Source organism: Marmota marmota, unplaced genomic scaffold, assembly GCF_001458135.2.
Source record: "Marmota marmota marmota unplaced genomic scaffold, marMar, whole genome shotgun sequence".
Taxonomy (NCBI): Eukaryota; Metazoa; Chordata; class Mammalia; order Rodentia; family Sciuridae; genus Marmota; species Marmota marmota.
In genome coordinates, this window is record NW_025999842.1 from 24,805,127 (window position 1) to 24,832,157 (window position 27,031).

Here is a 27,031-nt window from a genome sequence, read left to right on the forward strand (position 1 = left end):
TTTTTTTTTTTTTTGTACTGGGGGTTGAACCCAGGGACACTTAACCACTGAGTCACATCCCTAGTACTTTTTTATATTTTATTAGAGACAGAGTCTCACTGAATTGCTTCAGGGCCTTGCTAAATTGCTGAGGCTGGCTTTGAACTCGTATCCTCGTGTCTCGGCATCCTGAGCTGTGGGATTATATGCACCACTGTACCTGGCTTCTTTACTGCTTTTTTTAAAGGGAAAAATGTTTAAGCATATTGTTTTCTTTATTTTCTTTCTTGCTTGCTACTCTTACTCATGTGGACTCAGTTCTACCATAAATTATCTTACCACTAGTGTGGTAGAGATGGTTCAGAAATATAAATACCCCAGAGTAGAAGAAGAAATTTCACCTAGCATTTATGTGTACAGCTTTACAGTTTACAAAGCACTTTAACATATTTATCTCACTTGAGACCAGCAGCAGCCATGTGGACTAAGTGGGAGTTACATTTATCTTTAAAAACAGATTCCAAGAGGGTGAATTTAAGGATCAGCAAATCCAGAGAGTAAGATTATAGTGATTTTTATCGGATCATCTGAATTACATGCTAAAATTCTGGAGTCCCCATTAGTAGGTTTGTGGTCATGAACAGTGCATATGCACCAACTTTGAAATTCATTTCCCCCCTATTTTAAGGTGAAATATTTTAAAATATTAAATTCCAAAACATATGTAATATTGTCATCAGGTTTCTATTTTCTTTTCCAAGCCAGCCAACTTACTTTTCTAAACATGCTTTCCAGTTTTCTACTTGTGTCTAATTAATCTTGCCATTTACTCATCTTGCATGTTTTCTTTTCTATTTCTGCATCTATATAGACCTTACTCTTTTTTCATAACTTTTAACAACCTTACTATAGCCAGGCCAACTCCTTTGCATAGCCGCCGTACCTGTTGTTCCAATGATCATGATGATAATCTCTTCCTTTGAAAAAATTTAACATTCTTTATTACAGCAACTGTCAAAGTCTACATTTTATTAGCCATAAATATGCCTGGAAGGGTAGTCATCATCATTTATTATCATGTCCACTGGACTCTTTTAAAATAATATTACAAATAATTTACAAATTAAGGATGGTTTAAGAAACCCGGAAGTTCATAAGAATTTACGTGTAACAAATCCAAATTTTTATTCCATATTTTTCTGTCATATGTATAAAAAATGGGCACTATTCTTTGAATGTAGGTAACTGCACATAAATGATTCTTGAACATACTTGTGTTATAAATACCCATATTTCAAATATATTTCTAATAAGTGCCAACTCATTATTACTCTGGTTCTTCTTTTACTTGCACCTCCAAAGTGGAATACTGTTGAAAATTTTTATGGCTCATAATTTTGATGAAAAGAAGGTAATCATTCTCCTTAGCCTGTAATTTCAAAACATGTTTTATTTTTGACACTGATTAGAATGATCATTTCAATGGTGGTTTTAATTTCTGTGCAACCTTTCAGGGTCTTCACTAATTGTGTAACTCTGAACCATCTTAAGTGATTTTCCTACTACATGCCTTTTAAAAGATGAAAGAATACTGTTATGCATCTCCTTTTAGCAAAATTTTTGTTCAGAAATTGTGCATAATAACATTGTCACTGTAGAATGATCACCTAGATAGCAAATTTCCTTTTTGTCCTTAGAAATATATTGTTCACTCATTGACTCTTGAACTTGAGAGAATTTATAGAAGATATTACCTTATATGAAGTCTCATAATCTGAGAGTTTGCTTACACAACTAAATTTTGTCATATTAATGTCTGGAGTGCAGCTCCTTTTCTGTTTGTGCTCTTGTTTGTCTAACAGTTATGAAACTACCTCTGTCAGTTCTCTGCCTTTATGAACAGAAAATGAAAGATTGTGAATTCTCAACTGTATTCAGTGAAAGGTTAAAAAGAAAAAAGACTAAAAATGCTGTCTCACAATGTCCTCTACACATTCTTGAAAGATCAGGCAGTACCTTGAGAAATACAATAAGATAATTGAAGGAAGGAAAGATAGAGGTGATTTGTTTCACTATCTTATTGTCTCTCTAGTGATTATATCTTTATCTTATTTTAATTTCCTTCTTATTACTTTAATCATATTCTTATATAATATTATTTTATTATGTCTTATTAAATGTAAGAAGTATTTTATAGCAATCATATTTCTGTTACTTTAATGTCTTTTTAGTGTATTTGGAAATGATTCCCAGAGTGGTGAAATAGGAAAATGCTTCAAAATATAGGAAAAATAAAATTACTGTGGAAAGAAACACAAAAACTAAATTCGGTTTAATAACCTTGAATTTTAAAGTTAGTTGTGCATTTATCTCATCTCCTTTCTAGATCTGTGTGCTGAAAAGAACAATGACTGTGTCCATGATAACTTCTGTATCTTATGTGACCTCTCTAGTGCATGTTTATTATGTTAAAGAGTAATTTTCAAAAAAGATAACTTAATGACTCTTACACAGATATAAATGAATAAAATGTTAAAAGATTTTATTTAAATACAATTAAAGGATACAACCAGACAGATGTTATAGCTAGTTCAAAGGACTAAAGAATATGAGTATTGAAATGAATGTGCATGTGGAGGCAAAACTAACTTTTTCTGCAGTAGGGTAGGGAAATCAGTTGAATCTCTGTCAGGATAGACTATTTCTCTCTACAGAGAATAACTTGGCATTGCTGTCAGTTAGCAGACATGTAAAGAACTGTAACATAGCCCTGATAGAGCCAGATAATCCAGAAGTGTATGCTGTGGATCTAGACAAAGCAATTGAAGAGAATTTTGCATTCATCGTCATAAATAAGTAGCATTGTACCATATGCAGCTATTATATTTTAAAATATTTGTTAGTTTTCTGAAATAAGCATAATTTTAGAGTATAATAATTAAGTATTGTTTGAACAAGTTTACTTCCTTTTACCACACCTGTTAGGGTATTATTCGAGTTTTGCTTTGTTTTTTTAGGAAAAAGTTTGTAGTAGCTTTGTTTCTCTTGTCCCACTAAGAAAATAAGTGTCAAGTTCTTCATGTAAACTTCTACCAGCCAAATCCAGAGGGTAACCAAAGGATTTGAAAACTTATCATTCAAAGACTTACAGAATTATCCTCATTAAAAAGCCACTTTTCCTTTGGCTTGTACAATATGTACAAATAAGTTTGGAATGTGTATAATCAAGCCCTATGATTAGCAAACATTAAAAGTATTAGAAATTTGAGTCCATTCAAGGACTTAAATGCCCTCCTCATACTTATCTTGTGTTTTTATCTCCATCCTTAGCTCAGTGGCCATGTGTTCACAGGGGCATAGCCTTAAGATGTTAAGTAGGGCTGGGCTCAGGGGTATACACCTGTAATCCCATCAGTTTAGGAGGCTGAGGCAGCCTTAGCAACTAAGTGAGACCCTATCTCAAAATACTAAATATAAAAAGAGCTAGGGATGTGGCTCAGTGGTTAAGCATCATAGGGTTCAGTCCCGGGCACCAAAAAAAAAAAAAGTAGGAAAACAAGGGATCAGTAACAGAGATCTACAGATTCTGGGTTTTTATGAAGCTTGACCATCAAGCTTTAGACACATATAAAGCTTTTTAACATTAAGGACAGTCTAAGCAATAAGGAGAAGAAAGGTGAAGTAGCTATGAGGTCAAGAATACTTTCCATGACTTTGTCTTCAAAATCTCATTTTCCAGAACTGACCTACACAAGAGGAGAAAATATCGCAGTTATAGAGATTATCTGGACATGGTAAAATTGTTCAATTTACACCTAACTACCTACGTGGTGAACAATTTAAGAACTGCTGATTTTTGGTAAAGCTAGTCACAAGAAGACCATTTTGACTAGATTAGAAATGGACAGAGGTTATTTACTTCTCATCTATATCTCATCATTTTCCTAAACCGTAGCTGCTGCTGGAATGGGAGATCAAACTTGATTAATCATTAGAAGCCTTTCCTTGGTGATTTCAGCAAAATACTTTAAACTCCTTCCAATTCCTGCATAGCTATCAAGGCAGGAGGTGGTTTGGCACAGCTTTCTTTTGCCCTTTGCCCATAAAGGCACATTTTGGAATGATCACACCAGGCAATGTGCTCTAAGACACTGGTCATCTGTCTATTAATATTTTTTAATGTTGTTCATATAAACATTGTCAAATTGGGATGTTTATGAATATTTCTTAGAAATTCAGTAATATAGTATTAATCTAGTGCTAGAATTTAGTAATATAGCAATAGGGAGGTGTTTTGACATCATCTTCATAAAAACCCAGATACCGTCACCATTACTTGTATTAAAGGTAACTCAATCATGGTAATGCCACAGCTTTAAATAACCCAGCAAAGTACTCCCTTGGTTGAACCTAGGATAACATCTTTTAATCTAGCTTCTTCATTGCCTGTGGCCTGCAAACAACCAGTATAAACTGAAACTTTTATCTAACCCTCATCTGTACCATTAGTCATGCCACCAAAACTGATTGTTAGCTTCTGTGTCTTTCTTTTCTTTTCTTTTCTTTTGAATTTCTCATGCTGTCTCCCTTCTGCTTTAACAGATGTGTGTGTGTGTGTGTGTGTGTGTGTGATATAAAAAATAAAAGCTAATCACTATGTTATATTGAAGTCTTTATTTTATATGCTAAAATATTTTAAAGCTATTTTTATTGTGGCATTTAAATTCTTTTTATTTGGATGTTTACATTCACTTCTCTAGGTAACAGATTATTGCTTTACTTATTAAGTAACCATGATAAAATTCTTTTTAAAATTTCTTGTGCTCCAGTCAGATTATATTTAATAAAGTTTTTTCAATGCACTAAAATCTTCAGTATGTATATATGACTTTAGAATGCTTTGTAAAATAATGTCACAGATAAAAAATAATGCTGATTTACAGAACCAAAGCCTAGAAGAAGTCATGTGATGAGCAAGAAAAAAAAGCATTAATAAAAATTCATACAAAGAACTGGGGATGTCTCTGAGTGGTAAAGTATGCCTAGCATGTACAAGGCCCTGTATTTGATCATCAGTACCACAAGAAACAAAAAATTGACACAGAGCACCAGCAGAATTATAATTCGTTAGGCCGAGCCGATCACATGTCACTACACTGGCATACCTTGCTGGAGGTGAATTTGGAATGGTCTGGTGGAAAATAAGTGGTTCTGGGATTTTAAGTTTTTAGCCAGGCTGCTGTAATAGATAAATAAGCAGACATTTTCATATTGCGTATTATAATCTGTTTCTTATATCTAAGCAAGCATCTAATTTTAACCATTTGGAGATGAATTAATTGTTGTCTTTTCCTTATATTTGATAATAGCAACAGGCTTCTGTAGAGTATAGAGTATATCCTCTCCTTCTCCTCACCCCTCCCCTCCCCCTCCTCTTTCAACTTTGGATGTTGTTTGTCACCTAAAGGAGATATAACATTTTAATTTCAAATAAATATTTAACTTATAGAATTCACCATTATGTACCTTTTTAAGTCAATGGTACAGAATAGAAGATGCTCAACAAATGATTATTATTTCATGGGATTGCAGCAGAATCTACCAAGTACTTTTAAATATAATGGAATGAAATACAAAAATCTGGTTTGTAATTGCCCATGATTGAAGTGCCCTAAGCCCTGATGATTTCTTTCACCCCCTGTGGCCTCTTCTAATTCAGTTGCATGTCCATCCCTACTTCTCGGTGACCTGCACTGCCATTTGAATGTTATATATCTTTACCTCATATTTTCCATCTTATCATGTTATTTCTATAAAATGAAAGGTCTACAAAAAGAGCTATTGTGTGTTTTAGCTGGTTTACAAGATAACTATGGTACATTTTTAACTGGTATTATAAGACAGACCATGTCATTAATCATGGAGCCCAAAAGCTAATTAACTGAAGACAACCCCAAAGGCAGTCAGAAGAAGACATCAGAAGAGGTGAGGTACATAAACCTTATTACCCGGATGACTATTTACATACCTTTCACTGACATTTTATGCAAAATTGTGCACATAGTGTATCTAAATCTTATTTTCTTTTTCATTTGATTTTATGAAAATGATTGAATGCTTATTATAAGCACTTGAATCAATTCACTAATAGGCAAGGTCTGTAGAGAGTTTCTTATCATATAACCAAACAACAAAAGAGGTTAGCATAGCAGTGGGCAATTAAAAAACACCTTTTTAAATCAGTACAAACTCAAAATTAGTTTAGTTGGTCTAAAAACTAAGCTTTAGGCAAGACATACAGAATTCATTTCCAATGCCAACAGTTTTAATTTTTGAATTCACTTTGGTTCCATGCCACCACAGAATAAGGTAATGCAGAGCCATCCAAACACCTTTTGCTTATTATTCACTAGGAAGCATTATCTTGGGCTTTTTAAATATTGGAAAACCAGAGTGAGCAGTAGTTTCCCTGTTAATGATACTCTTTTAGGCAATATATAGTTTAAATATTAACTTTGTAAAAAAATAATGGCTAATAATTTTTTATAAAAAGCAGAGATCTTGTTATTTATATACCATATATACATATTTACCTACTGCTTTCTTGTGGGTATAGATTTATACCCATATTTTGATATGTTCAGGCTTTAACTTATTTTTTAGTTTTACATCTTTATAGCTTAGTGGTGAAGAGCATGGACTCTGAAACCAGTCCACCTGTGTTTGATTCTGAACATTTATTGTTAATAAGTATTTATTGTTATTATTTTCTTTTTTAATTATCAGATTAATATCCATAAGAAAGTACATAATTTTCTCTTTGAAAGCCAACAGAATTTGACCAATCAGGAGAAACGTTTTCAAGAACATATCATACCAAACAAATACATATGCTTGTCAATATTGTTTCAGTAAGGGACATATCAAAAATAACTGAAAATGGTAACTGAAAGAGTTATTATAGGAAATCAATTGTTGGTCAGTAATGATGATGAAGTTTAGGGAAGGTAGCAGTTGATTCAAGGAACTGTAAGTTTTTATCCATTTTAATGACAGTGAGAATACACATTGAACCTATTCCTCATTATGAACTAATAATTATGTAAATGGCCTCAAAACAGAGAACCACTTCTGAATTTAAACTCAGTAGGTTTGGGTAGTGTTTTCCTTCCAAAATAAGCAGGGATCAGTAATGCTGCAAGGTTGTTACTGTCACAACCAACAATTACAGGGAGTTGTTTTTGGTTCCCAGAAAGGAAATAAGTTACACACCTCACTCCCACCCTTTCTCCTTTCCTTTCATCTCTTCCCCTTTTCCTTTCTGAGGCATCAATGACTTGTTGAAAACAGTTTTTTGTTTTAAGCCATATTGCTTACAGTAGTGAGGATTATAGAGTGATCCCATGGTAAGATTGCCCTTGCATTGTGGGTTGCAGTTCTCAAGTAGCTGCCTGCCACTGTCCACTGAGGAGCTTTTTAAAAAATACTGACAGCTGGAGCTTCCCTCTACAAGATTCTGTTTGAGAGGTAGGTCTGCAGTAGGACCCAGGCATTAGTATTTTTAAAAGCTTCCAAGGTGATTCATGTGACTAACAATAACAGTGAAGATTAAATTACAAGATGGAAATGGAATCATATAATTGCTTTTTGCTTTTTTCTTTTTTTAAATATTTTGTATTTGTAGATGGACACAATACCTTTATTTTATTTGTTATGTGGTGCCAGGGATCGAACCCAGTGCCTCACACATGCTAGGCAAGTGCTCTACCACTGAGCCACAACCCCAGTCCTTCTTTTTTCTTTTTTAATTACACAAATAATATATTAATTCTTTCTTGTAATTTAAAAAAGGAACTATAAAAATTCATGGGAAATGCCCCTTCATACAACTGTTTTCCTCCCCAGATATAACCAGTGTTAATTTGTTAACTTACTATTTATCCTTGTGGTGACTTTTTCATAGGTTAAAAAAATAGATATAATTACGTATATCATGTATATTATCTTTGCAACATTAAGGTGATTATACTATATTTATGTATTATCCTGTTTTTTTTTAACTTAAGTTTTTCTTGGAGATCTTACACAAAGATCTCAATTTTTTATTTATTTATTTTTTGGTTAGACACAATACATTTTTGTTTGTTTATTTATTTATTTTTTTATGTGGTGTTGAGGATCAAACTCAGGGCCTCGCGCATGCTAGGCGAGCACTCTACTGCTGAGCCACAACCCCAGCCCAAAGATCTCAATTTTTAAAAATTATTTTACTTCATTCCTTTTAGTATCTGCTAAGTGTTTCTTGGTGTGTGCAGGCTTGAACTTATTTTTCAGTTTTACATATTTATAGCTTAATGGTAAAGAGCATGGACTTTGCAGCCAGACCACCTGGGTTTGGTTGTTGTTGTCATTTTCCTTTTCTAACTTTTTACTAATATGGACAGTGCTCTAGTTCATATCTTAGTACCCACAATATTGTGCTTGTTGGTGAATATTCCAGGAGGGCAGATTCCTAGAATTAAAGTTGCCAGATCAGAAGGTATGTGTACCAGTATTTTGAAATATGCTATCAAATTATTCTCTGAGAGAGTCAATTTACACTCACTGCAACCAGTGGAATCTGATGGGGGTATCTCAAGGCCAAATATATCATTCACATTATGGTATGATTTTATGGGCTAACTGAAATGTCAGGCTTCTCTTTCTCTCCTTTTTTAAAATATTTATTTTTTTAGGTGTAGTTGGACACAATACCTTTATTTTATTTATTTATTTTTATGTGGTGCTGAGGATCAAACCCAGGGCCTCACAAGTGCTAGGCGAGCGCTCTACTGCTGAGCACAACCCAAGCCCAGGCTTCTCTCTTTTGACTTGAATTTTATTGAGTCAGTTTGGTAACACAGGTTATGGTCTATCAACCTAAGGTTCCCATTTATAGTCTGAAAAATATGATTAAAGAGAATGAAAAAAATATTTGCCGATATTTAAAACAAAAATTTTAATTGTGTGAAATATAGGAGGGATAGAAATAAAACCTGGCTTTGGCAGTGAAAAAAATCTGAACTAATCTAGTCTCGGCCTTTCATTTTATAGAAAGTTCAAGAGAGGAGCTGGCCGACCTCTCCAGTGTAGTGACAAAATAGTAACCCAAATCTCAAGAAAAATCTACTTCAAATCATACACACACACACACATTTATATATATATATATATATATATATATATATATATATATGAGAGAGAGTGTGTGTATGTTGGTATTTTTTTATTATTTATATATGACAGCAGAATACATTACAATTCTTATTACACATATAGAGCACAGTTTTTCCATATTTCTGGTTGTATACACAGTATATTCACACCAATTTGTGTCTTCATACATTGGATAATAATGATCATCACGTTCCACCATCATTTCTAACCCCATGCCCCCTTTCTTTCCCTCCAACCCCTCTGCCCTATCTAGAGTTTGTCTATTCCTCCCATGCTTCCTCTCCCTATCCCACTAGAAATCAGCCTCTTTATAGCAAAGAAGACATTCAGCATTTGGTTATTTGGGATTGGCTAACTTCACTTAGCATTATCTTCTCTAACTCCATCCATTTACCTGCAAATGCCATGATTTTATTCTGTTTTATTGTTGAGTAATATTCCATTGTGTATATATGCCACATTTTTTAATCCATTCATCTATTGAAGGACATCTAGATTAGTTCCACAGTTTAGCTATTGTGAATTGTGCTGCTATAAACCTTGATGTGGCTATGTCCCTGTAGTATGCTATTTTTAAGTCCTTTGGGTATAGACCAAGGAGAGAGATAGCTGGGTCAAATGGTGGTTCCATTCCTACTTTTCCAAGAAATATCCATACTGCTTTCTATGTTGGCTGCACCAGTTTGCAGTCCCACCAGCAATATATGAATGTGCCTTTTTCCCCACATCCTCGTCAACACTTATTGTTGTTTGTGTTCTTAATAGCTGCTATTCTAACTGGAGTGAGATGAAATCTTAGAGTGGTTTTGATTTGCACTTCTTTAATTGCTAGTGATGCTGAACATTTTTTCATATATTTGTTGATTGATTGTATATATAAGTGTCTGTTCAGGTCCTTGGCCCATTTATTGATTGGGTTATTTGTTTTTTTGGTGTTTAACTTTTGGAGTCCTTTCAGGATTTTATTTTTTTAGGCTTACATATAATAAAATGGCATCCATATTATTGGTTATAGCACTGTCATATAATAAAAGTGGAAGTGGCTGGGAACAGTGGTGCATACCCATAATCCCAGTGATTCTGGAGGCTGAGGCAGGAGGTTCAAGGTTCAACCTCAGCAACTTGGTAAGACCCTGTCTTAAAAAAAAAATAAAAGGGCTGGGGATGTAGCTTAGTGGGTAAGTATCCCTGGGTTTAATCCTCAGTATCCCCCCTAAAAAAAAAAAAAAAAGAAGTGAAACATACTATTTTCAATTAAAATTTCTTTCTAGGTAAATTCTTTAAGTTTCTTCATTTCTTCACCAATAAAGTATAGATATTGTGGTACCTATTTCACAGGGTTTGGAGGAAGATTAAATTACGTAACATTAAAAACCTTTAGTACATAATGCTAAATTAATTGAATTATATTATTTTTGTCATTTTAATTTTAACAGTATGTTTAGCCCTAATGTATATAGATGTCTTTAAGCATTAATTAAGGTAATAGAGGAGGGTGAGGCTGACTTTTGGCTTTCAAAGATACTAAGGAAAACTTGTCTGGGGTTAAATGCATATTTTTTTTCATATATTCCTTAGGAAACTTCTTAAAAGAACATATTGCCACTGATATTTTTGAAAATTCAATGTTTTACCTATTGTACTTAAGAAGAATATTTTTAAAATTAACTTTATTAAATATTATATAGTCTGGCTTACAGTCTTAGGAGTTTGGTTTAAGAAAAATGAAATAAAAGAAGCAAACTCTATAAAGCACAGGTTTCTTTTTGATAGAGAAACGTGAGTATTGTTGAAGGACCTCTCTAGTTCTGTGATTCATCAGTTTCCTAACTCTCTTCTGGGTATTTTGAGGCAGAGCCTATGGAAAGAATAAGCTATACCCAGACAAATATAATTTAGATTGAATAAAAATGGTATTATGTAAAAATGTGGATGTGTAACCGATGTGATTCTGCAACTTGTATTTGGGGTAAAAAATGGGAGTTAATAACCCACTTGAATCAAATGTATGGAAGATGATATGTCATGAGCTTTGTAATGTTTTGAACAACCAATAAAAAAAAAAAAAAAGCTATCCAGGACAAAATGGGACCTCTGGAAGGTTGATCTCAGTCCCTCTTACTCTCAGAAGGCATAGGGTGGGCACATTGTTCCTATCAAAAGCTATGTTCTGGGTCTTTTCCTTTTCGGCTCTCTTGAGTTCTCTGATAACATTTCTACCCACCTACCTCCAACACCACCAGGCTGGGGTCCAGCATTCTCATGTTCTGGGCTGATTGACACTTACTGATTAGAAACAAGTATTCAAATTTATTAGAATAAAAAATATAAAATTGAGGAATGTTATTAGTATCATTTCTGGGTTTTGTTTTTGGTTTGTTTGGGGGTTGTTTGGTTTTTGTGTGAGGGGTTTTCTTTCTCTCTCTCTCTCTCTCTTTTTTTTTTTCTGCTGAGAGTTGAATTAAGGGCCTCATGCATACTAAGATATACTCCCAACCCCTCCTTTCTGGATTTCAGTTGAAACCTATATTAAATATGACAATTTCTTCAGAGAGTGGGTTATCTTTACAATTTGGGTCCTGAAATTCTGTACAATCTGTGACTTTTCTTGCCCCTCTGGCATCCCATTTGGAAACTTTACCAATGCTTTTTCTCATCTTTCTTTTCCAGGGATTTTTATCTATTCCTGGGTTATACATTTTCCTGCCTAAAACTATCACTTTTTCCACTCTATTCTTTGTCCCTAATACTGCTTTACTTACTATTCTCTCAACATTTCCTTTCTGTTGAGAAGCTTGCAGATCATTCTATCTTTTTGTCCTTAATGTCTGACACTCTTAGATTTGAATTTCCATATAAATTCTTAGTCAATGGAGAAGCACCTAACTTACACTTTTAGACAGCTACATCTGGTTGGCTAGCTCTCTCTCTCTCTGTAATATCATTTCTCTCCCTAATTTTTGTTGTTGTGATTACTTTTGGGATCAAGGGAAACCTACATTTGATGAAGCCTTTAAGACATTTGAAGTATCACTTGAAAATCTCTGTATACTTATAGTGATCCTCAGTTGAGCTTAGTTCTGAACATTATTGCTGTGATATCATTTGAAAATATAATTTATGTATTTCTTTGTTTGGACCTCAAAATTTGAGATTTTCCAAGGGTCATAGCAGACCTAAATTCTTATTACTGAATCACAGTTTTCCTTTTAAAAATGGAAGCTTAGGAAATTTGGGTATTTTTGTTAACCAATTATCTGATACAGTCTTGTAGTCTTGATTTATAAAAGCCTAAAAGATTGGTTTCTATTTACTTGGCCATCTTAGGTGCTCTATCTGTTGATAGGCAGTTCTTCTTGTTAAAAATTTTAATCTTACTTTGATAATGTTTTTAAATGACTCCAATTTTTGTTTTTCTCTTTAGAGTTTTTAAAATAAATAATACTTAGAGAATGTGTTAGCTTGTTAGAAGTATTTATAATTTTATGAAGAACTTAACCATTCTAAGATTAAATAGAATATTTTTGTTTCATCTTTAGGTTTAATAGGTAAGAACACATACTTTGTATCATTGGTTCAGCATTTTATAAAATACTTAATATGTATAATTTTATTTGTCTATTATTTTAATTTTTTTTTCTTTGCTGGGGATCCATCCCAGGGTTTCATTTGTAATAGGCAAGCAGAGTATTTTATTTTATTTTTATGTGGGGCTATGCATATATATAACAAAATATGATTGTAGTTTTCTTTGTGTAGTCTTTGATTGTGACACTATACCCTTATATTTCTTAAGCAAGTAGCTGTATATGGCCACACTTGCCATTTTTATACTCACATCACAATGTAAAATTCATACAAACTAATAAAAAACAAGCTGATTTGGAGAAGTGTGGAGTGTGAACAAAAGGGACCAGAACCACATATAGCTTGGTGGAGTTTGTAGTAATGGTATCATTTATGAGCTGAAAGGTAGTTGGACATTTCCATTTTGGTGTTAGTCCCTTGGGAAGGAAGGGATTTCTTAATGGGATGTGATCTGCACTCTTAGTAAGAATGATTGACACTGAATGATTAAATAGAAAAGGAGAATAAATACCACTCCTCCCCCTTCTAAAACCAAGCACATATACACTGAATGCAAATCTTTTCAATGTGGAAGGCAAAGCCTGGCCATATGATAGCACATATCTGAAAAGCCAAGGGGATGAATTAACTATGCAGATCAGAATGCATGAAAACCAAAATTATATAGTATCCTTATAAATAACTCTTAGAACCCAAAGGTACTAAATGCATAGAGTGTAATCAAAGATGCCATTTGTGAAAGTGGGCAGAATAGTTCCCTAGTCGAAGAACACGGTGCATGCCACAGTGACATGAAATCGACATGTCAGCAGGAGAGCCAGCTCTTTACTGAGCCCTCTGCCCCGTTTTTCTCTCTATGAAAATGAGCTCCTAACTGGATGTTATCCTCAGCAAGTGGATTTAATTCAAAAGAAAGATACTTTACAGATGGGCAAATTTAATGTAGTATTCACTTACCCATTATAGAAGAGAACTATATGGGAAAACATTATCATACGTAATGGGGTCACATTTCAAAGATGCCATTTTGAGTGTGTTATTCTGTGTGGATTTCAAGCATTTGTCAGTAATTTTTATTCTTTAATTTGACACCATCTCAGAGCATATGGTTGAAACAGTATTGAATCTGTACTGTAATGTTTTTTTGTTAACTTACAAGTTAACACAATAAATAATCAAAACACATGATTTTTTGGTTTTCCCTTTAATTTTTGTAAGTATGATCCTGTGTCTCATATATATATATATATATATATAAAACTTAAGTAAAAAAAGCCCTAAACTTAAATTAAAAAAAAAACCACAGGATAATACATAAATATAGTATAATCAGTCACCTTAATGTTGCAAAGATAATATACATGATATAAGTAATTATATGCATTTTTTTAACCTATGGAAAAGTCACCACAAGGATAAATAGTAAGTTACCAAATTAACACTGGTTAATAATTGCACAGCATAAAAGCCTGTCTTGTGAATCCATTATTCTACAATCTGTAAGGTTAATATTGATAACTAGAAAGAAGACAATAGTTGCCATTGTTTTTGCCAATTGAGAAAATTCACCTGTGAAAGGGATCCCAGAAGATAAAATATTAAGTATTCTACATATACTGCTTATTAGGATAGGAGTTTGTCTTTGACATATAAGGTGTAGTATAAGTTGTTGAGCTAGATACTCCCTCACACACGTACAAATATAATTAGTTACAATTAACTTTTGTTGTTCCTATGATCTTTCAGTAATTCTCACAATTACTATGTATTTATCTGTGTTGTTTTTTTTTAACATCGTAACCTGTTATTTGTGCTTTGTAATGAGAATTGTGGAATCATAAATGTATTTAGAAAATAAATTTAAACTAGAAAGCTTTTAAAACATTTTACTTGAAAACAAATCACTAAATAAATTCTATCTGCAATATTCATATTAACCTTTGTAAATATAAATTTTCCTTTATTTCTCCACTTTTGTTGTTTTTAATATCTCAATTTAAAAGAAAAACATGTATTGAAATTGAGCCGAGATAGCTTCCAAATAATTTCCTTGCTCAGCTAAATTAAATTTAAATTTAAGTTAGAAACGAACTTAAATTTTCAAGCATCTACTACAAAACCTTGTCCCTCCTGTGTATATTCAAATATTATGGATTACTCTTTATTCCAATGTAGAAAAATTCACCCTAAGGAAAACTAATTTCCACAGAGAAAAGAAAGTAAACTTTTCTGGTCACTAAACTAGTGAAATACTTTATTAATCTGTTCTAAGTATTTAGAATGTTTGTTTTATAGTATTATCCTGGTATTGCTATAAAATTACTTGGTAATTTGCCAGATTTTCTGACTTGATATTTTATTTATATATCAAATTTCAGTGTACTACTTAATTTTGTACAAAGGAAAAGCTTTAGTTCTGCTGGCTTCCACAGTAAAAATAATTAACACCCAAAGAGGTGTTAAATTCATAAAATTTAATTTGGTCCATATTTTCCCATTTGCTGAGCAAATTGCTATTTCACATCACAGCAAACAGCTGTATTTTTATGCTCTTGTTTTCAAAGCTACCTGGCTATTTTGTTGAATATTGACTGCCCTCTAGTGGACTAACCTGTTCTCTAAAAATAACCTGATGGACCAGTTGTGGTGATGTGCACCTGTGATACTAGACACTTGGGATGTTGAACAGGAGGATTGCAAGTTCAAGGCTAGCCTGGGCAATTTAATGAGACCCTGTCACAAAATAAAAAAGGCTGGGGATATAGCTCAGTGGTAGAGGGCCCCTAGGTTCAATACCTAGTACCACAAAAATAAAATATAATACCCTGTTAAATTTAAACAAATCATCTGTAAATGGAAATGAGTGTATATTCTTTCATGTTTTAGTACTTATGCTTTTCATTGATTGTTGTGTTTAACAAAATTAATTTTTTAAAGTTGCCAGAATGTTTTGGTGCTGATGTCCTTGAAGCAACCAGTATAACAGTATAAGTAACATTACTTTTAAGAAGGTACATTAAAATAAGCCGATCTCATGGACAGTTTGTGTATTTTGGTATTTTAAAGATAATGTCTACATTCCTGTGTAAATGATTATTTTACATAATTGCATTGCTTATCAAATTTTTACTTTAAATTTTTAACAAAGCATACTACCTACATCTAAGATGTTTTCTTCATTCTTGCTTGCAGATGCTACAACTGTGGTGGCCTTGATCATCATGCTAAGGAATGTAGTCTACCTCCTCAGCCAAAGAAGTGCCATTACTGTCAGAGCATCATGCACATGGTGGCAAATTGCCCACATAAAAATGTTGCACAGCTGCCTGCCAGTTCTCAGGGAAGACAGGAAGCAGAATCCCAGCCATGTGCTTCGACCTCCCCGCGAGAAGTGGGAGGTGGGCACGGCTGCACATCCCCACCATTTCCTCAGGAGGCTAGGTCAGAGATCTCAGAACGGTCAGGCAGGTCACCCCAAGAAGCTTCCTCTGCAAAGGCTTCTGCAGCACCAGAAGAGCAAAACAAGAAGGGGCCTTCAGTTCAGAAAAGGAAAAAGACATAATACTTCTTAACATATCATGTTCTCTACCCAGTTGGGAAGTCTACCTCATGCAAGTACAGGGGAACAGTATTTCACAGACAGCAGCTGACCTGGGATTTTAACTACTGTTGAGGAACTGTGAATTTTTTTAAACAGACAAATCACTCTAAGTAAATTGCATTTGAGCAGGGTGTCATGTTTTATGTAATTCAGAGAATGAGATACTGTGTGTATCAGTATGTACATGTGTGAGAGGGAGAGAGCCTGAATCTGTGTGTGTTTGTATGAAGATTTTACACAGGAATGTAGGCATACATATAAAGAGGGGTTATCTTTATATATGTGTGTATGTAGCTATAAGCACACACCCTCCCTCACATAATTGGACATCTCCAAGAATTGAAAATCCACGTGAAGCATTTAAGATGGTTTCAAAAACAACCCCTGGAGTTTTAAGTACCACTTCTTTTATATTACATAAAAATAAAAACATGACTATTACCTTTTGTGTGAACCAAAGGATACTTCAGATCTCAGAGCTGCCAATCATATGGTACTAAAGGTTTTTAAGATATCCATTATCTCTCAAGTTTGAGATTGCTTCTTTTTTTAATATATTATATCTATGGAGTGTTTTTTTTTTCTCATTCTCTCCTGTTTGAAGATAGTACCTTAACTTCATATGCCTCTGACTGCCATAGCATTTTTGATTCTGGGCTACATAACTCCAGAAAAGACAATGAATGTGTAATTTCTGTGCCGATATTTCAATGTTTTTAATTCTATGTTTTGATTATAAATCACATGCCTATTAAGAGAAATGAAGGGGAGGGTGATGTATAAATGTAGTGACTTGATTATTTTCAATGGTATTTTGATAACAGATCATTGTTATCTTTTACATGTTCTGAAGTTTTTAAAGGATTGTGGCAATAGCAGCTTCCCTTGACCAAGTTGATCTTCTGACCATCACGTAGAGTAGGGAGCCCTCCTTTTTTTTAACTACTGAAGACCTTAGAGGAAAACTCCAATCATTTGGTATATATTTTTGGTGGCTGATTTTATTTCCCCTGGAGAGTTCTCTAACTCATTTCTAAAACAAACAAAAGCAGCATGGAAATGAATAAAATACTGGGGTTGAGAATGAAAATTCAGTGGATGTTCACAGTTGCCAATAGGTATGACCTGTGAATGATGCTAAAAAGTGTTATGTTTTGTGGCAGGCAACTAGAGTGACAAGCCTGGGGCAGAGGGAAAAAAACCTCTTACTCAAAACAAGCCAAATAGTAGCTGTAAGTATCTCATACAGTAGCATTGATCTGATGGAAGTTACCTTCAGTGCTTAGGCTGAAGTAACCCATATGGTGAATTCAGGATAAACAGATACTGAGGATGAGGATCTTCTGGGATTGGTTCTCAGTTATAGTAACAAACTGGCTAGGGACCAGTTGTAGTACTGGTCCCTTAATGTTTCAGTCATGAACAAAGTTATTTTGGAGTCATCCTGGTTCTAGATGTTGTAGGCAAATTTCTGAAACATCTCTAAGAAGGTACCAGTTAATTATATGCTTAATATTGGCAATAAATATAGTTTTGTATGGGCCTGTTGGCATAAGCTCAGATAATCAGAAAGAAATTAGAATGACTCAAATGTGATATGTTCTGCTGAACAGTTCCTGCTCCCTCTTCCACATGTGCTGTCGTGGGATATTGGTATAGTCGCTGCTATTTCAGCAAGCCACCAGAAGAAAATGCCTCAGACTGGCCTGCCAGTGCTTTACAGCTCAGCTTGAATTTCATGACAGTGTTTGAGAATCTCCATGGTATATATTGAAATATCAGTGTGCTGTGATGCAAAGCTTACCTTTGACGATATTGAATGTGATATAGCTGTAGAGAAGTACTTCCTTGCCTTATGTGAGGATTTCAAGCTTATTTAAATTATGTAGACAAATCAAAGTGGCATTGCTTAATTTTTACCAGGTATAACAAGCAGGTTAACAGTAAAATGCAAAATACGTCACTTTGAAATTTCAAACCAAAGTTCCTTGACTTTATAGACATAGGAAATTATGGACTTGAACATTGGACATTCCTGTTTACATATAAAAGTTCAGAGCTGAGATCGTGGTAAAAAATGAAAACAGAAACACTTGAGAACTGTGGACCATATAGGTGCAATTTAAAATCTGTTCCAGCATCTGACCAGACTGAACTACTAAAAGCACATACCAAACCTATCTTACGGTTAAGAGTTGGGATTTATTTTTTATATGAGAAAATTGCCACTATTACATAACATACTCAGGACAAAGAACTTTGCTCAGGGAACATATCATATAATGTTGTTGTTTCTTTACAGTGTAGTCTACAGTCCTGCTTACTCAAAACAAGCCAAATAACAGAACTTTGTGTGAGTATGTGTACTTGATATTAGCAACTACCTCCAAGTTTGACCGAGATCAAAATCCTGAATAGCAGATATCAGTTCTTCTGTTTTTATTTCATGTGAAAATCCCTCAACTCCTTCCAGATGTGAAGATCGCTGATGTGAGCACATGGTTCATTTACATGGGTTAAATACTGTGTTTACAGCACACAGCTACCTCATAGTTGATACATAGCACACCTTTATGCTGCTCCAGCCTCACGTGGCTGACAACTCTGGTACAGAATCTTTTTTATCTATATTATAGATAGCAAATCACAACTGTGTGTTTTTGACAAACTCTTATGAATAATGAAGCATCTTGTTTTAGTCAGCTAAGGCTCCAAGTATTTCCTTGAAGTTATCTTGTATTTAGTTTAAAGAATTATGGGCACTCTTCTACTTAAGCAAAACAGAACACAGAAGCAATCTTGGAAATAGCTGCTTTGCCCACAGGTGGGGGGCAAGAAGGGGTAGCAGGAATTTGAGGATGAGGGAGCTCATGCTGGGCAAACAGTTATAAAAGATGCCAATCTCCTTCATTTACATGTCTCTGCTGCCCTGCAGCCAAAGCATATTGCAGCTCCCGAGGCTTAACTAACTAGCACTGGCTTGCCAAGGAGTGAACTCAAAAGTGCAATGCATTCCTAGCTACTGAGGGAAGAGGATCTGTGAATTAAGCTGTCCCTTGACCTCACCCTCATGTCAACACAAATGTAATTCCTAAAGAAGATGCACTACCAGTCTCTTAGCCTGTAAGCTACATATTTGCTACATGGCAGATTATAGTGGAAGCATTTTTATACTTGCATTTCTAGTCTTGGGATGTATTTTTAAAATGGAAAGATTCTTAGAAAGATTTTTCACCTGCTTTTAACTTGGAAGTTTAGTGTGCAATGTAAAAAAAAATACCAGCAACATGTTATTAACATCAGCCCACCTCCAAATATAGGATATTTCTTATTGCCAATATTTTTTTTTCCTTGAATTCTGGCTCAGTTTTATTTTGCACCAGTGCAGTCCCAAGTTACTGCTGGTTGTATTTAGTTTGTGAATAGAAGCCCATAAGTGTTAATAGATTCTAACGTTCACTGTATGATGAGTTATACAGGCCATGGGAAATCTCATTAAGTCTTAAAGTTAACTTAATTTATCTGTTTTCTCTAAGAAATGTTTATCATGAAATATATATGTGTGTTTCCCACAGTTATAAAAATTGGGAAAGTATGTACAAGTACAGCCGCACTGACTTTAATTTTCTAGATGTCTTAATGAGATTTGTTTTAGGAAAGAACACTTGTTGAAAGCTTCGAATTCTGTCTCGCATAACTGTCAACAACCTCTTTAAGATGTGGTGATTGTGTGATCTGATTCCTAGTTGTTCACTTAGAGTGGAAGGTTGACCTATGATTCCTTGTTAATTTTATGTTTGGAACAAAGCTGCAAAGTTATGGTAAAGTACTGTACTGTGAGAAAGTATTATATTTAATACATCTGTGGCTTAACCCTTGTTAGAGTTACCAGCTTGAACATAATGTCATTGACTACCTCTTGAATCGCCTACATCTGTCAGCCACTGGCACCCGCTACCAAGCTGGCTTTAATTAGTGTGTGTTGCTTTTTTGGTATTAACAACTCTAACCATACTAGAGACCAAAGTGGACCCTGATTTCTATATGTCTTTAATACGGTGTTTTATCTAGTGTTTTGAAGTAATCCTGCGTAGTATTTAGATCACCTCATTGTCCATTTTGACTCATGTTGTTTACAAGTGAAGAAGAAGAAAAACACTTGAACTGTCTGTTTCTAAAGGACAAAAATGGAGTTGATGTTTGGAATGGCACTTCTCGCATGGTCAGTCACCTCGGTGGACTGAAGCGCTATTTGTCTTTCTGTAGACATGGGTTTATATTCTCACTTCATGCTTCATGTCTTATTCTTTCAATTATGGATATTTTGAGGCTTAAAATTACTTGATTAAAAAATAAAACATATAACGTTGGCATTTATGATTGGTTTTGGAGATTTTGTTTGTGTGTGTGTTTGTGTATGTATGAGTGTGAGAGAGAGAGTTGGGTGATTGCTAAATTTGAAAAATTTAGTCAGTACCTACACCATTTAGTCAGCACCTTAGTCAGTACCTACACCAGTGTCACCATAAGTTAAGTTTTTAACATTCTCAGAGAGTGGTGTTATTTATTATCGTGAAATTTATTTACAAAAATACAAACAAGAAAAATGGGTCCTGCTATCATTAGGAATTATCTTGTGTTTCCAACAGAGATTGTAAAAGTTTGTGAATCAAGTCATACTTTGGTCAGAAAGAGTGGCCTGACATAAAAAAATTTTAAAGCCTTTTGGAGAAATAATTTTAGAATTTTCTTAATGGGTTTTTTGATAATTATGATGGTGTTGAAAGGAACAATCAAATCCTGGATATATCAGTATCAAAAATCTAAAATGTGAATGTAAGTGGACCCAGCAATTTATGCAAATCCCATAATTATTTTAACTTCCCACCACTCTACACATGGATAATTCACTTTATTTTTTTTTTTGGCAGTCTACTAGGACTCCTACTTTTTTCTTGGCCATCTTTAAGTGCATCAAATATATTCACATATTCACATTCTTGTTCAATGATAGATGATTCACTTAGGATGTGAAGAACATTTTGTTAAAAAAGAAAGTGTTAGCCTGACATGGTGGTTCACAGCTGTAATCCCAGCAACCGAGGCAGAATGATCGAAAGTTCAGAGCCAGCATCAGCAATTTAGCGAGCCCCTAAGCAACTTAATTGAGGCCCTGTCTCAAAATAGAAACTAAAAAGGGTTGGGGATGTGGCTCAGTGGTTAAGAAACCCAGGGTTAAATCCCCAGTATCCAAAAAAAAAAAAAAAAAAGTAGTAGTGTACCTTTAGAGAATATGGAAAACCTTTTAGAAAACACAATCCTATCACCTGAAAGTAGCTAGTAATACTTTAATTGATCCTTTTAAAACATGGAAACCCTTTAAAAGTAGAAATAACACATAGTTCTGTTACCTAGAAATAACTTAACATTTTATTTATTTTTCATCTGGCCAGATAAACAGGTGTGTAGACACAGATGAGGACGATTTTTAAAGTTAGGTTACATTATATATGGTTTGGAGCTTATGCTTTTTCCTTAACATTTATAATACGATGTTTTGTCATATCAGGGCTGAGGATATAGCTCAGTTGGTAGAGTGCTTGCCTTGCATTCACAAGGCCCTGGGTTCGATCCCCAGCACCAGACAAACAACATTTTGTCACATAAATAAAAGTTATTCAGAAACAACACAATAAATGCACATTTGGTTGAGGCTGAAGGATGGCCTGGTTTGGGTGTAGGACAAAGGGAGGGAAGACAGAAACAGCATCCCCAAAAGACCAGAACCAAAGTCTGGTCTATTGCACATGCCAGCAATCAGTAAAAGAGACTAATCTGTCTAGACAAAAGCATAAATACCCATTGTTGGTGTTGGAGGGTAACCAGTGTAGCCAGGAACATGAAGGGCTCTGAACCTTGGAAAACGGCAAGCATTGGGACCAGCACCACCTTCACCCCCACCTTTTCCCTAAGAACACTTGACAGCTCCCTGAGGGGTGAAGGGGAGAGAATGTAAAAGTGACAGTCTTACTGAGTAGAGAGAACAGACTAAAAGCTAGAAATTTAAAGGACAAATTCAAAAGAGGAGAGTGCACAGAGAAGGCAGGCCCCCCCCCAAACACATGGGGTCATTTCAAGGCAATGAATCCTAAAACTCAGCAGGAAAGAGTAGCAGAGAGCAGCATCAAGGACTAGGGTGAGGCCAGAGGCCCCTCAGGAGTACAAGTGCTCATTTTCATGGTTGTGCCTTGCCGTAGACACCTTCCTTATCTCACCTGAATCCCACCCCTGTCTGGGAAGCTAAAGGACTTAGAGATTTCCTCAGCACAGGGTTCCTCGGCAACCAAGATGTGTCTAGGCAACATCCTGAGTTTTTTTGTGTTATCCTACAAGAGGGAGGGCTCAGCTAGGAATAAAGGTCAGGCCCTGGAACTGAGGGTCACACACCTGGAAAAAGCAAAACGGAAACAGACCAATCCTAACAGAGCCTAAAACTAACACTTAATGGAACCAAGGTGGCTAGCTGGACATTAGCAGCTGTCTAATTGCAAAAGCAATCTTAGCCCTTCTTGAGAGAAGATATTCTCATCCAGCACCACAATGGATTTCCATCTGTAAGGTCATATCCAATCATATGTAGCATGCTGGAAACAAAACTTACAGACCACACAAAGATATTGCAGATATTGTACAAGGACTTTAAAAATAAATGTCATAAATATAGGAGAAGTTCCAGAAGTGAAACAAATTCTAGGACTAAAATTTAGAATGCCTGAAAATAAGAATTCAACAGATGAGGTTAACAGGCTAGAAGCAACAGAAGATTACTAAATGGGAAGACAGTTCAATAGAAAGTATCCAGATTGATGGACAGAAAATTTTGGTGCAATGTGTATGAAAGTAAATAGCAGAATCTTGGTGGGGGGGGTGGGAATAGCAACATGGCCTATATTATTCATTTGAACGGGAATAAAAAGAATATAATGCAGCAACTAGAAAAGGTAAGTTGATTTTTCAAGATGAAAAGAATTGACCCACTCTTTTGTTTACTGTTTTATTTAGTTATCGGAGAAAATAACATAAAATAGCAAAAATGCAATGTTATTACAATTGAACAGCTGATTCCTTAACAACATTATTATATTGCAAGAAAATTGCTTCACAGTTTTCTTGCTAAAATGATAAATAGAAACCCCATTGGGCTTCTGTTCTTTGCTTTTATGCTTGAAAGTAGATATCTTTACCCATTCCTCATTGTGAATTTGAAACTAGTCAATGTGACAATAAAACAAAGAATAGAGAAGGTGGATTTAAATGTCAGATTTAAAAACGACACTTGCTCCATTTCTCAATAGTGTCTTCTCATGACCTGTCCTTCACATTTCAAGGATCCCCTAGATTGAAGGCAGAGAGGAATGGAACCAGTGGAGTGAGTCAGAAGGTTCTACAAGAGAGGAAGACTGTGAAACTAGTTTTGTGGAAATTCAAGGGAGAAGGGGCTTCTCATCACTTCCTTTTGTTTCTGTTTTAAATGGACATTTAAGAACACAATGGAATTATCAGTTTGTGTGTATATACTGGTTCTGAGAAAGAATTTGGGTGTTTTGTAGTTATAGATGGACAGAATATCTTTATTTTATTTATTTTTATGTGGTTCTGAGGATCGAACCCAGTGCCACACACATGCTAGGCGAGTGCTCTACAACTGAGCCCCAGCCCCAGCCCAAATTTGGGTGTTTTAATAATAAAATTGCCTATACCATCATTGAAAAGTAGGGGCTTGGACAATCTGAAGTTTTATAAACGTTTCAAAATACACAATGGTATTGAACTTGCACCTCATGCTGACTTTGTAAAGCCTAGTTTACCACATTTGCCTCCCAGGAAGCTATGCTGGGGGAAGGTAGGACGTTGTAGTATATAAATGATAGAAGAACTTGATAACTAAAGTATCAGTGATCCAATCCAAGATAGCTCTCTAATGAATGTCTCTTTTCTTTTTTTCTATTAAAGAACAAATATAAGTAAGGCCCGTTTGGAATCACAGGAAGACCCAGAACCCTATCCTGTCCTCCTGTGAAGGCAGAGCATTACATTTGTTTTACCTACCCCAATTTGCACTCACCTCCCATGTAATGTGAAAGTTGTCAGGATCAAAATGGAGCCATCTGTGTTGAGCTCTCAAAACAAAAATGAGTAAAGCTGGGAGGTTCTAGAGAAGGAGTTCTCTGCTCATATGCCGGATAACAGGAAATACTGTAAGTTACTCTGGAACCTCATCACAATCTCCAACTGTCCCAAGGCAATCCCCAACCCCACCCTAAAACAAAACAAATACACTGTAAATTGTGAGGCAAGTTTAGATTAAGTGGCTGGGGCTAAGCCTCAGCCATAGTGCACTTACCTGGTATGTGTGAGGCACTGGGTTCAATTCTCAGCACCACATGTAAATAAATAAAATAAAGGTCTATCAACAATTAAGAAAAAAAAATTTAAAAAAAGTTTAGATTAAGAGATTCTATTTACAAGTGCCATATTGACTTGTTTTTCGTTAAAAATTATTTCTTTTTTTTTATTGGTTGTTCTAAAAATTATTTCTTAATGAAACACTTCCCCCACTAAAATTTTCCTCGAGGCTTATGTAAAAGATATCCTAAATAATATATGACAATATAAATAGTGTATCCTAATGTAGTCCATTATACAATGAGTGTTTGGAAATACAAAAACTCCTTATTAGGGTGGGCATGGGCTGAGGCAGACCGGGAAAGGTTGATCAATGGGTACTGAGTTACAGTTAGATAGGTGTAAGAAGTTCCACTGTGCTATTGCATATTAGGATGACTGTAGATAAAAATTTTATAGATATGTTTAATCTGATTTAAACATTACACATTGTTTCATGTATTGAAACATCACATGGTACTCCATTAATATGTACAATATTTTGTATATCAGTTAAGCATAGTTTTTAAAATTCCTTATGGATAAGGGGGGTGTCTGACTTTAAGAAACTAGAAGAACTAGATTTTCATATTCTGATTTAAAGATTGAAAAATATAATAACATTGTTTAAGAAAAAAAATAAGATTGAACTAATTCATTCCCGTTGTTGCTAGAAACCACCAGAGGGCGCTCTTCACTTGCTTTCTGAGTTTACCACCTCAGTTACCCTTGGTGATTGATAAACTTATCTAGGAGGATTTCTAACTGGGAAAATGTGTAATTATATGGATTTTGTGGGCTCTTATGTAAAAGAACTCAATGTGGAATTCATGATACCTGATAAAATATCAATATTGGTAAATGTCCAGGACACTGTATCTCTCACTTTTTTGTGGGCTGCTGGGATTTAATTTAGGACCTCAAGCATGCTAGGCAAGTGCTTTACCACTAAGCTACACCCCCAGCTCTAGGGCAAAAAAAAAATCTTATCTGAGTATTTCTAGGTCTTATTGTAATAAGAGAATTAAATGGTCATTGCCCATATTGCATTAAACACATATCACATTACTAAACCATAAATTTCTCCTTCAATTTTCCGGCTATAAGAAATAAAAGACTTCTAAACTTCTTGATTGGGATTATATTACTTAAAACTTTGTTTTATTCTTCTCACACAGACTTCTTAGAGGTCCATCCCTGCCCCCATTATCTTAGGAGAAACAATATCTTGTTAAGGTAGCAATGCTATCACACCCAGGTGTTCTGTGTATTGGATTTAAATGTTTATGTGCACCAAGAAGCGAGGACAAATCAGATATGAGTTATGAAAGGCATTTTCAAGTATAAGTTAGCTAGGAGATATTTCACCTTATGTTTTCAGCTATGTGTCACTGATTAATATACTAATAGCATTCACTTTTATAGTGATTTATAGTCTACATGGTTCTCCTAAAACCTTGTGAAGTTAAAGATGGAAGATATTAATATTCTTAGGTTATAAAAGCATGTATGACTGGGCTCGGGGGGGGGGGATTGTATTTATTGCTCACGTCACATAACCAAGCTAAGAGCTGGAAAAGACACTTAGAATTCTGATTTGAATATTCTTTATTCCCAGATACCAGAATCAGTAAAATAAGCATCTTTCTGATTTTTTTTTTTTTTTTTTTTTGAGACAGGGTGTTGCTAAGTTGCCAGCCTGGCCTTGAACTTTACCAATCTTCTGCCTCAGCCTCACAATTTGCTTTACAGGTGCTTTTCTTTTCTTTTCTTCCTTTTTTGAGCACTGGGAATTGAACCCAGGGCTCAGGGGCACTTGACTACAGAGCCACATCCCCAGCCCTATTTTGTATTTTATTTAGAGACAGGGTCTCACTGAGTTGCTTAGTGTTTCACTTTAGCTGAGGGTGACTTTGAACTTGCAATCCTCCTGCCTCAGCCTCCTGAGCTTCTAGGGTTACAGGAATGCACCACCACACCCAGCCACACCAAGCCTTTTTGACTCTTTAAGAAGCTACAGTACAGGGAAGCCGGGTGTAAGGACACAAGCCTATAATTCCAGTGACTGGGGAGGCTGAAGGGGTGGACTACAAATTAAAGGCCAGCTTCAGCAATTTAGCAAGACCCTGTATCAAAAGAAAACGACAGAGGGTGTGGCTTGGTGATGAGCACCTTGGATTCAAAGGTTCAATCCCCAGTACT

General features: G+C 34.9%; 1 protein-coding gene across 1 annotated transcript in view; it reads left to right on the forward strand.

Moving 5' to 3' along the window:
* The window catches only part of Lin28b (lin-28 homolog B), a 121,307-nt gene extending 104,474 nt beyond the window's left edge, over window positions 1-16,833 (forward strand). Inside the window, exon 5 of the mRNA XM_048800328.1 lies at window positions 15,976-16,833. Coding sequence (XP_048656285.1) covers window positions 15,976-16,345 — 370 coding nt within the window. The 3' untranslated portion in view covers window positions 16,346-16,833. The remainder of the gene's footprint in view (window positions 1-15,975) is intronic.
* The last annotated feature ends 10,198 nt before the right edge of the window (window positions 16,834-27,031 follow it).